Here is a 13,362-nt window from a genome sequence, read left to right on the forward strand (position 1 = left end):
TTTCGTTTGTAAACTAAAATGTAGACAGTTTTATTTAATTTACCAGAAATTATTTAATCATTTTAATTTAAGTTTTAGTAAAATATAACTTTTATTCACATTTTACAGATTTTAATACAAAATCACCACCTCATAAAACGAAATTTTCCCATGAGACCAGGTTTGGTGTTCACAGATACAGATCTAGCCAGATTATAAATCCATTTAAAGACATCTGTCCTACAGCAATTGTGGAAATATTATGTGCAATTGCCATTGATCTGGCGTATGAATTTGAGCTATTAGTGATCTTTGCTCTCTCTCTCTCTCTCTCTCTCTCTCTCTCTCCCTCCCTCTCTCCTCTCTCTCTTTGTTTATGTTTTTTAGCTGCTGCCACATTTGAGGATTTTCAGATTCGCCCGCATGCGCTGAACGTGCACTCCTACCGTGCACCGGCCTTCTGCGATCACTGCGGCGAGATGCTCTTCGGTCTGGTGCGTCAAGGGCTCAAATGCGACGGTGAGGACAGGAGTCAGCCCTCCCATCTTTGGATGTTTAATTAAAATGTTTGTTACATTTTTCGTAATAGCAAAAAATGGAACCTGGTTTGACGAAGAAAGGCCACAGAAACAACGATCAGCACAATTTATAGAAAGACTTTATGTATTTGATTTCATTGTTATTCTTCATTATTGAACAAAACATATGTTTAACAAGGCCAAACTGGACGTTATTGCAAGAAGAATTTCTTTTTAGGAACATCATAAATATGCCTTGCATGTATGACTTTCAAAGAATAAATCTCTCTCTCTCTCTCTCTCTCACTCAGATGCATGTAGAGTGTTTCATGAACAGTAGGTGGGGATATTTGACAACATCTTAGAGGTTCATATTTAACTGCAGCAAGCACTGTCTAGCAAAAAGCCAAGACAAAGCCCCCCAAAACCCCACCAAACAACAATAAATTGCGATTGCCCATATTTGCATTTACATTTAGCAGACACTTATAAATAGTTGAGGGAGCAATAACCGATATGTCATACATCAGCTAATACAAAGTTACTAGATTCAACAAAAACTAGACCACTACCTGTTGAGAGAAAGAGAGAGGGTTAGTACATGTTTTATTTTTTTATTTGTCTGTCAAGTATTCACAGAAGGTTTTAAGTAGTTTTTTATGTTGTGAGGGATTTGGTTGACCACACCGAGTTAGGAAGAATGTTCCACCAGGAAGGAGTTGTGAATGAGAATGAGCGAGAAAGTTATTTAGCTCATTTGCTGAACTCAGGGTTCTTGATGGGGTGTAGGAGGGTGTGAAAATATGCCGGTGCAGATCAAGTGATAGTCCTGTAAGCAAGCATTAGTGACTTGAATCTGATATGGGCTTCAACCGGTGGCCAGTGGAGAGTGATGAAAAGGGGTGTCTATATGGCAAGCCATTTTGTCATTTAACATTTGAGGTTTACTAGTATCTATTTTTAGGCTACTAGTACTTATTGTTTAGTTACTAGTAACTATTCCATTAGATACTAGTACCTAAATATTAGATACTAGCGCTTATTCATTAGATACTAGTACTTATTCATTAGATACTTGTACTTAATCATTAGATACTAGTACCTAAAATTAGATACTAGTGCTTATTTATTAGATACCAGTACTTATTCAATAGATACTAGTACTTAATCATTAGATACTAGTACCTAAAATTAGATACTAGTGCTTATTTATTAGATACTAGTACCTAAAATTAGATACTAGTGCTTATTTATTAGATACCAGTACTTATTCAATAGATACTAGTACTTAATCATTAGATACTAGTACCTAAAATTAGATACTAGTGCTTATTTATTAGATACTAGTACCTAAAATTAGATACTAGTGCTTATTTATTAGATACTAGTACCTAAAATTAGATACTAGTGCTTATTTATTAGATACTAGTACTTATTCAATAGATACTAGTAATTAATCATTAGATACTAGTACCTAAAATTAGATACTAGTGCTTATTTATTAGATACTAGTACCTAAAATTAGATACTAGTGCTTATTTATTAGATACTAGTACCTAAAATTAGATACTAGTGCTTATTTATTAGATACTAGTACTTATTCAATATATACTAGTACTTAATCATTAGATACTAGTACCTAAAATTAGGTACTAGTGCTTATTTATTAGATACTAGTACCTAAAATTAGATACTAGTGCTTATTTATTAGATACTAGTACTTATTCAATAGATACTAGTACTTAATCATTAGATACTAGTACCTAAAATTAGATACTAGTGCTTATTTATTAGATACTAGTACCTAAAATTAGATACTAGTGCTTATTTATTAGATACTAGTACTTATTCAATAGATACTAGTTATTAATCATTAGATACTAGTACTTATTCATTACATACTAGTACCTAAAATTAGATACTAGTGCTTATTTATTAGATACTAGTACCTAAAATTAGATACTTGTACTTAATCATTAGATACTAGTACCTAAAATTAGATACTAGTGCTTATTTATTAGATACTAGTACCTAAAATTAGATACTAGTGCTTATTTATTAGATACTAGTACCTAAAATTAGATACTAGTGCTTATTTATTAGATACTAGTACTTATTCAATAGATACTAGTTATTAATCATTAGATACTAGTATTTATTCATTACATACTAGTAACTTTTTAGATCAAAGATATCCTGAACATAATAGATACTAGTTTAAGCTTATACTCAGTATGCAAATTATATGTTGAATATTAATGCGACAACGTAATATGTAAGGGAGATTGGGCCGGAGAGTAAGAAAGAAGATGCAAATTGGAGGTTCTCGAGCAAATACAGAGAAAATGAAGCTTTATTGAAATAAAAATTAATTTGTGTTTAGTGAACTTAAGAAGAATCGAGGGCATGCTGGATAGCAAAAAGATGAATGTTCATACACAAATAGATAAGAGCGGCATCGGCTTGTGGTAATGAGGCGACCCAAAGCCGATGTAACGGAGACCTGGTTATGTTATATGCCTGGCCGATATTTATTGGATGTGTTTGGTAGGGGGCCCGACGTCCCGCTTTTAGGCCGACGTCGGCCAAACGTAAGTGTGCTATCTGGGTTTCGTCCCCGCTCTCCTCCATGTATAGGGCTAAATCCACAAGGCTGAATCCAGCTTCTTATTCGCAGTTTCTTATTGACGCTATCCGGTCTACCTTAAAAAACGCGAAGCATCCGCTTTTCCAGTTTCTTATTCACGCTTAGCTTAGGGCCCATCTTGCCTTTCTCTTCTTTTACAATTTATTATACACCTGTTGCTCTTAGCCAGTGCGTTATACACACATTATACTTCTACTATGTAGTTACATGTATATAGATTTATGTAAACTTTGTCACTTGTTGTATGTACAGAAAATGTCTATTGTCAGAACTGTTACACGCACAAGGTTTGGGTGTAATAACGGGACACACACAAGATTTGGGTCTAATAAGGGGACATGACATTTTTTTGTCTTTTTTCCCCTGTGCAGGCTGTGGGCTGAATTACCACAAACGCTGTGCCTATAGTATTCCCAATAACTGCAGCGGGGTGAGGAAGCGTCGCCTGTCAACCACGTCCCTTACCAGCAGTCAATCTCTGCGCCTGTCAACCACAGAGTCCCTCAGCAGCCTAAACAGCAGTGTGACGTCTGAGGACGTCAGCCTCATCCGATCACACACCCAAATGGTAAACAGCTTGCCAATAGCCTTACTCTATTTATTCATGCCAACTAACCCCGCATAACGCAATATACCAGTTTTTGTGTCTTGTGTTGACATATTTAAATACAATTTTGGTTGGCATAGCCACCTTTCTTAACAGCCAATAGCCAGTTGGCTTTAGTGCAGGATGAGTTATCAACATTTTATGTCTGTTGAACCCTCTGGTCTGTTAAATGATAAGGGATTTAATAGCGTATTAATAGACTCAACTTTTGATATAATGCCAAGCTATACACAACTCATTTATTTCCATAATGTAACATGTTAAATAAGAAAACATGAGCTTACATCCATGTTGCTTTGTGTTCAGCCCCGCACTCCCAGCGATGCCAGACGCTGTTACACCGGACGTCCCGTCCACCTGGACAAGATCCTCATGACTAAAGTGAAGGTCCCGCACACATTTGCCGTTCACTCGTACACTCGGCCCACCGTATGCCAGTACTGCAAGAGACTGTTGAGGGGTCTGTTCCGCCAGGGGCTCCAGTGCAAAGGTCTGATTACATTTCCTAAAAACTCTTGACTTTAGAATTTGAAACTAGGAAGTAGATTAGTTTATGAAATCATTTGCATGCATAACGGTTGTAAACAGGAAACAGTGGCCCATAAAAATATATGCAAGTTTATATTTTAATTAAAGAATCAAATGTCAAACCAAATGCAAACAACATAACCCTTTATCGTTAGCAATTTAATGTTTGTCAGCCTTTTATGCAATTAGCTTTTTTTGACACATGAATATAATATGTATACTGTGTCATATCCTTTAATAAATTTGGCTTTTTCATCATACACTTGTGGCTAAAGTATCCAAGTGCATATGTATCTTCACCTAAACATCAACAAACATGTTGTGATATGTCTGTATTTAATAACAAATAACACTTTTCCCAATATTGTTTTTTGTAGATTGTAAATTCAACTGCCACAAGCGATGTGCGTACAAGGTGCCGAACGACTGTTTAGGCGAGACTCTTGGAGGTAATGAGAGTGTGAGAGAAACAGTGCTAACATACTTAACACATTTGGAATATTTGCACTGCTGTGTCTCAGCATTCAAACCTGCAATTATCATGTGTGCCTTGTGTTTGTCGTATCTCAGACATGTTGAGTCCGAGCACAGACGCGGAGGTGTCGATGGACTACAGTAATGACTATACAGACCCTGATAAATCCTCATTGATGGATGACTCAGATGAAGCTTGCAGTATCCCTGGCTCTTTCTCCCCAGACAGCAGCCAGGACGGAGCCAGTGGAGACCAGAGGTTTGTTGGACAGGTTTTAATAAGATCATTGATGGCCTATTTGGACCGTGGAGAAAAGTTTTTTTATCGAGCCACATCAAGATAGTTCACCCAAAAATAAAAATTCTCAATGCATTTTTATGCCCAACATTGTTTGTGTACCTCTGTGTCTGTTACACATCTATGTCCAGAATCTTCTCATAACATATCATATTCTGACTGTCTACTGTCTGAATATCTCCCCAGTGCTAATATTCCTCTGATGAGAGTCGTGCAGTCCATCAGACAGACCACACGCCGCTCTAGCACGGCCATTAAAGAGGGCTGGATGGTGCACTACAGCAATAAGGATACATTGGTACAAGCACATTACTTCCTCTCTGTCCCTTCACATAGCAAAGTTCTTATTTGTGTTTCACTGAGGGGTGTAAAGAAGAACATATCAGCAACATTGTACAAATATTAAGTTTTAAAAGGTGTTTGTGAAACATGGGTGGAGCCTCAGGAAAAACTAACCTCTTACATATTAAAAGGCACAGTTCACCCAAAATAAGAATAACTCGTAAGAAGAAAAGTTTACGTGTTAACATAACGCATAAACTCTATATGAATCTTTCTTATGTAAAACACAACAAGAAGATATTTTGAGAAATGTCTCAGTGGTTTTGTGTCCATACCATGGAAGTCAATGAGGGCCAATGTTGTTTGGTTATCAACATTCTTCAAAATATCTTGTGTCCTGCAGAAGAAAGAATGGTTGAGGCTTGAGGTGTATCGGGCCCTCGCTCAACACTATCCTGGCTGACTAAAATACATCATTATTGACATTCTTTTATGTGCTCTGCATCAGTCTGCACTCATGCCCTGTAATATCACAGCATCTTCAGCTTTTAAATCACAGTCTATTCTGCTGTGACTGTCCCCTACACAACTACTATTAGACTGGACATTGATTTGTTGAGATCAATAGCGCTAAATGTCACCAGTAGCATTGGATGCGTCTAGATGTGTTTTCACGAACAATAGAAAAATTGGCTGAGGCACTTTCTCAACATTGATCTGTTCTTCACCTACTGTTAAGCTTCTGAATTTCTATGCAACGGTTCACTCCTCTTTAGCCTTCTTTCTAACGTTCCTCCTCATTTTTCTCTTGTCTCGTCTCATCTTGTCTTTTCTCCAGCTTTGTTTATCCTTGGCTTTCCTATTCCTGTCTGCTGGGGTGAAGCTGTCCCCCCCGGCTTCTTGCTGACCTACTCCTTGTCTGACCTTTGACCTCTCACCCCACCCTCCAACAGCGGAAGAGACACTACTGGCGACTGGACTGCAAATGCATCATCCTATTTCAGAACGATACCACCAACAAATACCATAAGGTATGATTATTATATAGTTTTATTGCATCCATCACTGTTTATCGATAGGCCCATATTTAGTTAACATATGTCATGTTATATATCATGTACTCATTCTTTCTAATATGGATGAATATTATAGCTTATGTGATAATATATTATATTCTCTCAGCTCACATCTACATTAATTCAGACCCCGCCGTTAAATTAACCTCTGCTTACCTTGACACGATATCTTTAGATATATATATATAGAGGTATTTAGAGTTTAATTCGCTCCTCTGCCCTACCACCACCCCCCGCCTCCCTTTACAGGAGATCCCTCTCTCAGAAATCCTGCAGATCCGCTATGCGGGTGATTTCTCTCTCGTGCCTATTGGCACGAGTCCCCACTGTTTTGAGATGGTGATGGGCAACATGATCTACTTTGTTGGCGAGGACCCCAACCCCTCCCCATCCCCGTTATCAAGCATGCACGGTGTGCCCAACTTTGCCACACCGAGCTGTGTCGCGCCTAATAGCGGAGTGGGGCGGGAGTTTGCCAAAGGCTGGGAGACAGCCATTCGTCAAGCCCTGATGCCAGTCATCTTCCAAGACAACCCTCCGGCATTGGGAAAAACTCCTCATCGTAAGTGTTTAGAACAACATAATATTAAAATATTTTCTCGCTGCTGGATAACTTTCTACATTAGTCAGATTCCACAGTTGTATCCCATGCAATGCTTTCGAACTTTCCATTCCAGTGAATAAACATAATAATAAAAAGTACACCTGGAATGCACTGTAAGTCGCATACTCAAATCGTCTGCCAGAGGCATAAATGTAAAATTATTTTTGAAAAATGGTGTTAAGGGACCATCTAAAAAAGTTGACAGATTCTATTGAAATGGACCCACATTTTGGTTAGTAGCGGTTAAATATTATTTCATGACGACATGTGCAACACAACACTGTTGTTTTATTTAAGCCAGTGTGAGGGTGCTTAAAGGGGTCATAAGACATGGCTAAAACAAATACTATCATTTTTAAATCTTATACATTGTGTATAAACAATTTGTGGGTCACTTTGTGCTTGCTGTGCTTTACACAGTTAAACTAATGTAAAAATATGGTAATTTTCATAAGTGCTTTTTTGAGATATCAGGTCATCACAAGTTAACACGTGCACATTTCTGAAAATAAATTAAAATACGAGGAATTGAAATTTAAGTTTAATAGCAAGTTTATGATTCCCAACCTTTCGAATCCGAGTGGATTTTCCATTCCCAACGCTATTTATGTGGTCATTTTTTGGAGGACAGCAAGCTGAAATACCAGATGTTAATTTTATATTTTGTTTTGACTTGCAAAATTCATTACATTGTATAATATTCTCAAAAAGTTCTGTGCACAAAATGGACCCTGTAAAGGTTACTGACCCTGCATAAATCATTCCAGTTATGAACAGAATGTGAACACAATATGCAGTTGATTAAATGAGGCTAATGTGGTTCTTATTGATCTGTTCCATTTGCAGGGCAAGCGTCAGTCAGCATTTCTGTATCTAACAGCCAGATTCAAGAGAATGTGGTAAGTGGGTGAATTTAATATTTAAAACCGGATTGCGTAATACAATGTCATAATTGCAGTGATTATGATGGGTATCATTATGCTGATGATAATGTGCACCACAGGATATTGCAATGGTCTACCAGATCTTTGCTGATGAGGTTCTGGGTTCTGGACAGTTTGGTGTGGTTTATGGAGGTATGTTCATTTCATCATCGAAAACTAGATTTTCAAGCAGATCCATTAAGCTGTTGTGCACCAAGAAACAACAGCTAGATCTAAGTTTGTAAATATACTGCTATGTACAAATTTCACTTTCAATCTCGTACTCTCACAGGGAAACACAGGAAAAGTGGTCGGGATGTAGCTGTGAAGGTGATTGACAAGCTGCGATTCCCAACAAAACAGGAGAGCCAGCTGAGGAACGAAGTGGCCATACTGCAGGTAACCAGTAGGGGGCGATAGGGAATCAGTGTTTTCTCCAGGCTCAAACCCGTGTCCGTGTTATTGACAGAATTATGATGAATTTATGCATCACAATTGAAGCTGGTGGGTTGATTTTGAGGACAGAGAATATCCTGAATACAAATAAGTTGTGGTTGTGTCTTCTTTATTTCCCTGTGCCCTCAGAGCCTGAGACACTTGGGTATAGTGAATCTAGAGTGCATGTTTGAGACGCCTGAGAAGGTCTTTGTTGTGATGGAGAAACTTCATGGTGACATGTTGGAGATGATCCTGTCCAGTGAGAAAGGTCGACTTCCAGAGAGACTCACCAAGTTCCTCATTACACAGGTCTGATCTTCTGCTTTCTGTGTGTGTTTGAGTGTGTTTGAATAGCTGGGTCCAAATTTTCAGGAGAGCACTTCTGTGAAAATATGTGTACTTCTCAAAGAGTTTTGGATTGCAAAATAAAAATGTCAGCATAAATTTTGAGTCATTAAATAACAAAAATATTGTTTGCTTTACGGAACTTTAACAATGAGGTTAACCAATGGGTGCTGGCGCTTTTCGGTTACCAATGTTTTTCTCAATATGTTCTTTTGTGATCTGCGGAAGAAATCAAGTCACACGGGTTTGAAATGACATGAGGGTGACTAAATGATGACAGAAGTTTCATTTGGGTGAACTATCTGTGTAATTGATTTAAGTTATAAAATAATTCCCTAAATTACATTTGTGTTAGTTCATAGTTTTGTTAAAAAGAAGAAAATATATATAATGACCTTAAGTGTTTAAAATGTGGGTGTATAGATATGTTCGTTTGCTGTTTTGTGCTTGTGATTCTATATGTGTTGAGTATTTTAAAGGAAGTACGTTTCTTAGAATGTAACCACATTCTGTTGCATCAATGCATAAATTTCCTCTCTTCCTTCAGATTTTGGCTGCTTTGAGGAACCTTCACTTCAAGAACATCGTGCACTGTGACCTCAAACCTGAGAATGTGTTATTGGCATCAGCGGATCCTTTCCCACAGGTGATCACAAACAACCTGTTTATTTCATGTTGTATAATTCGCCGGGTACAAGTTAATTAGAGCATGTCAACATCCATACAATAGTCCAATAGCAATTTAAGTAAATGTTATTTATAAGTGAATATGTTGATTTACTGTTTATTGTATATTTGTCTCTTTTTTCACCCACAAACCTCCTACTTGCATTTCACTGTCACGCACGCATAGGTGAAACTTTGTGACTTTGGCTTTGCTCGCATCATCGGAGAGAAGTCTTTCCGTCGCTCTGTCGTGGGAACACCGGCTTACTTGGCTCCCGAGGTCCTCCTGAACCAGGGATATAATCGCTCCTTGGACATGTGGTCAGTTGGTGTGATCATGTACGTTAGCCTGAGCGGAACCTTCCCCTTCAATGAAGATGAAGACATAAACGATCAGATCCATAACGCTGCCTTCATGTACCCGCCTAACCCTTGGAAACAGATCTCTCCTGAAGGTAACCCAGAAACAATGTGCTTCTGTGAAGAGTCACTTGAAATCAATATAAAGATATAAAGTCTTTAAAAGCAGTAGCATGAACGAAAGTCCTATTTCCAGAAAATAAATAGAGGTTTCATTTGTTGTACGATTAGATTTCAAATTGAGAATGTATTTCAAGTTCTAGAAAACACTGCGTGGCAGTTACTTCGCAAGGCCATTACTTTGTGATAACAGAGGAAATTTGATGCATTAAAAGCAGGCCGATTGTAGAGTAACAACATCCGCCTTTGATTTTCTGTCTGCACCTATAAATCTTTTAGTTGGGATCGATGCAAATTTAGTTTGTGTGATCTCCGTTTCTCTGTAGCTATCGACCTCATCAATAATTTGCTGCAAGTGAAGATGAGAAAACGCTACAGTGTGGACAAGAGTCTCAGCCACACCTATTTACAGGTAATGCCAAGAACACACTGTCATATTCCACAAATAGAGAACAGAACATGCTTAAAACTCCATTGTCTCTCAACCTTTGGGAAATCTTGCTTGTCCTTCAAAGGGGGTTATATTAAATTTGCTGTTTCAATTTAAATGAATTATACTGTATTTGAGATATGCACCTTTTGCAACCATGTTACTCAGGTTGCGTCTGAAAACTGTTTGAATTCTAATTGTTATTTTTATATAAACATAAATGTTAAGTTTAGAAATCACATTTTAAAGCTGCAGTCGGAAACTTCTGACTCTTTGTCGCCATTTTTGATTGAAACATAAAATTGTAGTTTTTTTCTGTACATATTACAAATGATGTCACAAAATCGTACAGGACAGCTCAGATTTTTTATCATTTAGTATAAGAGTGCCACCGCGAATTAGAGTGAGACCTTCCTCAATAACCTTTTTTTTGGGGTTCGCTTTGTACATTTATAACAAAAAGAGTACAGATTGTGGGTTTAAAATATAAACCACACAAAGGTAGTTAATAAGGGTTTTTAACATTTGTACTACAAGGTTAGTGAGTTATTTTATGTTGAGTCCCTGGATTGTTTTTACAGGTTAATGTTACAGCGTACAGTTAAATCTCATAATAGAATTTACAAAGTTTTCTTTTGATGGCAGAAGGGAAAGCACAACCAAACAGTTTGTAGTAGTAATTCTTCAGACACGTATTTATATTCCTGACATCAGTCAAGAGTGGGTTGAGAGGAAGAAGGCAAAGTAATCTTTTAGTGTTTCTATTTGAATTCTGTCTTTGTTCTATTGTCCTTGGACTATTTACCACTCTGGACTCTGTATTATGGCATTAAAATTTACATAATATGGTTGTGACATTGTTTTCCAAACCCAACTCTTATTATTATATTAGGGCTGTCAAACAATTAATCGCAATGAATCACATCCAGAATAAAAGTCTGTGTTTACATAATTTATGTCTATGTACTTTGCATATTTTTTTTATAAACACGTACACATACATGCAAATATTTACGAAAAATATAAAAAAGGAATAGGAGTTTATATTTATAGATAAATATAATAAATAATTGTAAATATTACTTAAACATGTATACAAGTTTGTGTGTTTGAATTAATTTATAGCGTACACAGACATATATTATGTAAACACAAACTTCTATTCTGGATGCGATTAATCGTTTTACAGCCCTAATTATAGTCATTACTTAAAGCATTTCTTTAGCACAATATGCATTTATAATATGTCATTGACCAAATGTATTATGTACTTTTTTTATATAAAATGAAAAATACCATTTGCCGCAAATGATAATTTGAAGACAGTCTTTTTTTGCACAAGCCTTTATAAATAAGTCCATTACAGCTATAAAAGCCCCACATTAAAGATGGAAAATAACAAATGTGAAGAAAAAAAAACAGAAAGGTTGAAATCCAAGTATGGATTTGCTAGAAAAGAGACTTCTGTGTGGAGGTGCAGATTACATTAAGAACAAACATGCACTCTAAGGGATGCTTTTTTAGATACCACAAGCAAAATGGGTGGTCATTAGTTTTGGCGCCCTCCCGTCTACTTATTCACAGTCTCTCTCGCTCTCTTTCTTCCCCTCTGCTCTCTCTCTCTCTCTCTCAGGATTACCAGGCCTGGCTAGACCTCCGAGAGCTGGAGTCAAAGCTTGGGGAGCGTTACATAACCCATGAGAGCGATGACAGTCGCTGGCAGCAGTACGCCTGTGACCACACGCTGCCGTACCCTCCTCACCTGGTGCCTCCGCCCCCCGCATCAGATGATGAGGGTGCGGAGGATGCGGACATGCAGGGACTGACGGAACGTGTTAGCATCCTTTGAAAAAAAGGTTGAGGATGCCGCAGAGAGGGTTGACGAGCGCCCGCATTATAAGAAACTGTAAGGACGACCCCCTCTTTCAACCGACGGCAGATTCTCTGACTTCTGACCTTTTCCAGCCAGAAGATAGCCAAGATGTGTTTCTGGGATGTAGAGATAATACGGTCGGGGAAGATTCGTTTCGGACCCCAGCACTCAAGCAGACACGCACACAACAAAATGTTGAGAATCTCCGGTCTGACTTTGTCTTTGTACTCGAAACAATCGTATCACCTTTGATACAAAACGCTGAGAGAGTACTAATCTGTATAATGTCTGGATTTCCCTGTTCTTGTAATGAAACCATTTTGAGTTTCAGATTCACTGAAAAATTTCCAAGAAAACAGTTGTAGAAACCCGGTGTTTTCCATTGTCATTTCATAAGTGTGCGCTGAAGGTGTGATACTGTACACTCACTCTTACTGAAGGACTGTGACTTTGGGAAGGATGTCATCCAAAAAGGACTGAGATGCAGGTTTATCTCTAACTGACTGCACAAGGACTGCCAAAACTTTTCTCAGATCAGCTGCTATTGGCAATGGGGAAAGGGCTGTGTTGATCTTGGTTATTTTAACTGATGTTGGTTATGCTGTGGGAGATATCCTGGGTGTGTATTCATATTCTAAGCTGACCCTAGACCTGAGCACTAGGCTGCATGTCCCTGAGAATTCAATTTGCTTAAGACTTATTGCTATGAAGGACTTTTGTACATGTGTAACCTTAGAAATGTAGCTTTATGGATGGAATGTTATGCGTTCCGGCTGGTTTAATAAATACATAAATATATCCGTGATGTTGTGTTATTGTTTGCTTTCGTGGTCTTGTGTGTTTTCACGCTTGGATATCAAAAGGATGTGACGAAAGTGTTTTGAAATTCACTGATGAAATTATCAGACCGGCAAGAAACTGTTGAATGCAAACATGAGTTGTTAAGTACGCATGAGTAGTTGTTGTTATGTAAGCAATAAGTTATGAAAGGTTGTGCGTTATGTTGAATAAATCACGGCTGAAGGACGTTATTAAAGGCACAACGGGATGCCACGATTACCTTATTGCTTTTATGTGTGACACCAATCGAAATTGAGATTTTTACATCATCTGAAAGCTGAAAAAATAAGCTCTCCTTTGTTGTATTGTTTGTAAGGATTACACAGAGATACATCCCTTGAAAACTTGTTTTCC

At 37.7% G+C, this 13,362-nt stretch overlaps 1 protein-coding gene across 1 annotated transcript in view; it reads left to right on the forward strand.

The window, feature by feature from the left end:
- prkd2 (protein kinase D2) overlaps positions 1 to 12,966 on the forward strand; it is a 32,960-nt gene extending 19,994 nt beyond the window's left edge. The window contains exons 3-18 of the mRNA XM_056756828.1: positions 367 to 498; positions 3,516 to 3,712; positions 4,058 to 4,241; positions 4,657 to 4,728; positions 4,850 to 5,012; positions 5,238 to 5,349; positions 6,287 to 6,364; positions 6,659 to 6,971; positions 7,860 to 7,912; positions 8,017 to 8,089; positions 8,229 to 8,335; positions 8,522 to 8,683; positions 9,267 to 9,365; positions 9,573 to 9,840; positions 10,192 to 10,277; positions 11,929 to 12,966. Coding sequence (XP_056612806.1) covers positions 367 to 498; positions 3,516 to 3,712; positions 4,058 to 4,241; positions 4,657 to 4,728; positions 4,850 to 5,012; positions 5,238 to 5,349; positions 6,287 to 6,364; positions 6,659 to 6,971; positions 7,860 to 7,912; positions 8,017 to 8,089; positions 8,229 to 8,335; positions 8,522 to 8,683; positions 9,267 to 9,365; positions 9,573 to 9,840; positions 10,192 to 10,277; positions 11,929 to 12,144 — 2,315 coding nt within the window. The 3' untranslated portion in view covers positions 12,145 to 12,966. The remainder of the gene's footprint in view (positions 1 to 366; positions 499 to 3,515; positions 3,713 to 4,057; positions 4,242 to 4,656; positions 4,729 to 4,849; positions 5,013 to 5,237; positions 5,350 to 6,286; positions 6,365 to 6,658; positions 6,972 to 7,859; positions 7,913 to 8,016; positions 8,090 to 8,228; positions 8,336 to 8,521; positions 8,684 to 9,266; positions 9,366 to 9,572; positions 9,841 to 10,191; positions 10,278 to 11,928) is intronic.
- The last annotated feature ends 396 nt before the right edge of the window (positions 12,967 to 13,362 follow it).

Source organism: Triplophysa dalaica, chromosome 9 (genome assembly GCF_015846415.1).
Source record: "Triplophysa dalaica isolate WHDGS20190420 chromosome 9, ASM1584641v1, whole genome shotgun sequence".
Classification (NCBI taxonomy): domain Eukaryota; kingdom Metazoa; phylum Chordata; class Actinopteri; order Cypriniformes; family Nemacheilidae; genus Triplophysa; species Triplophysa dalaica.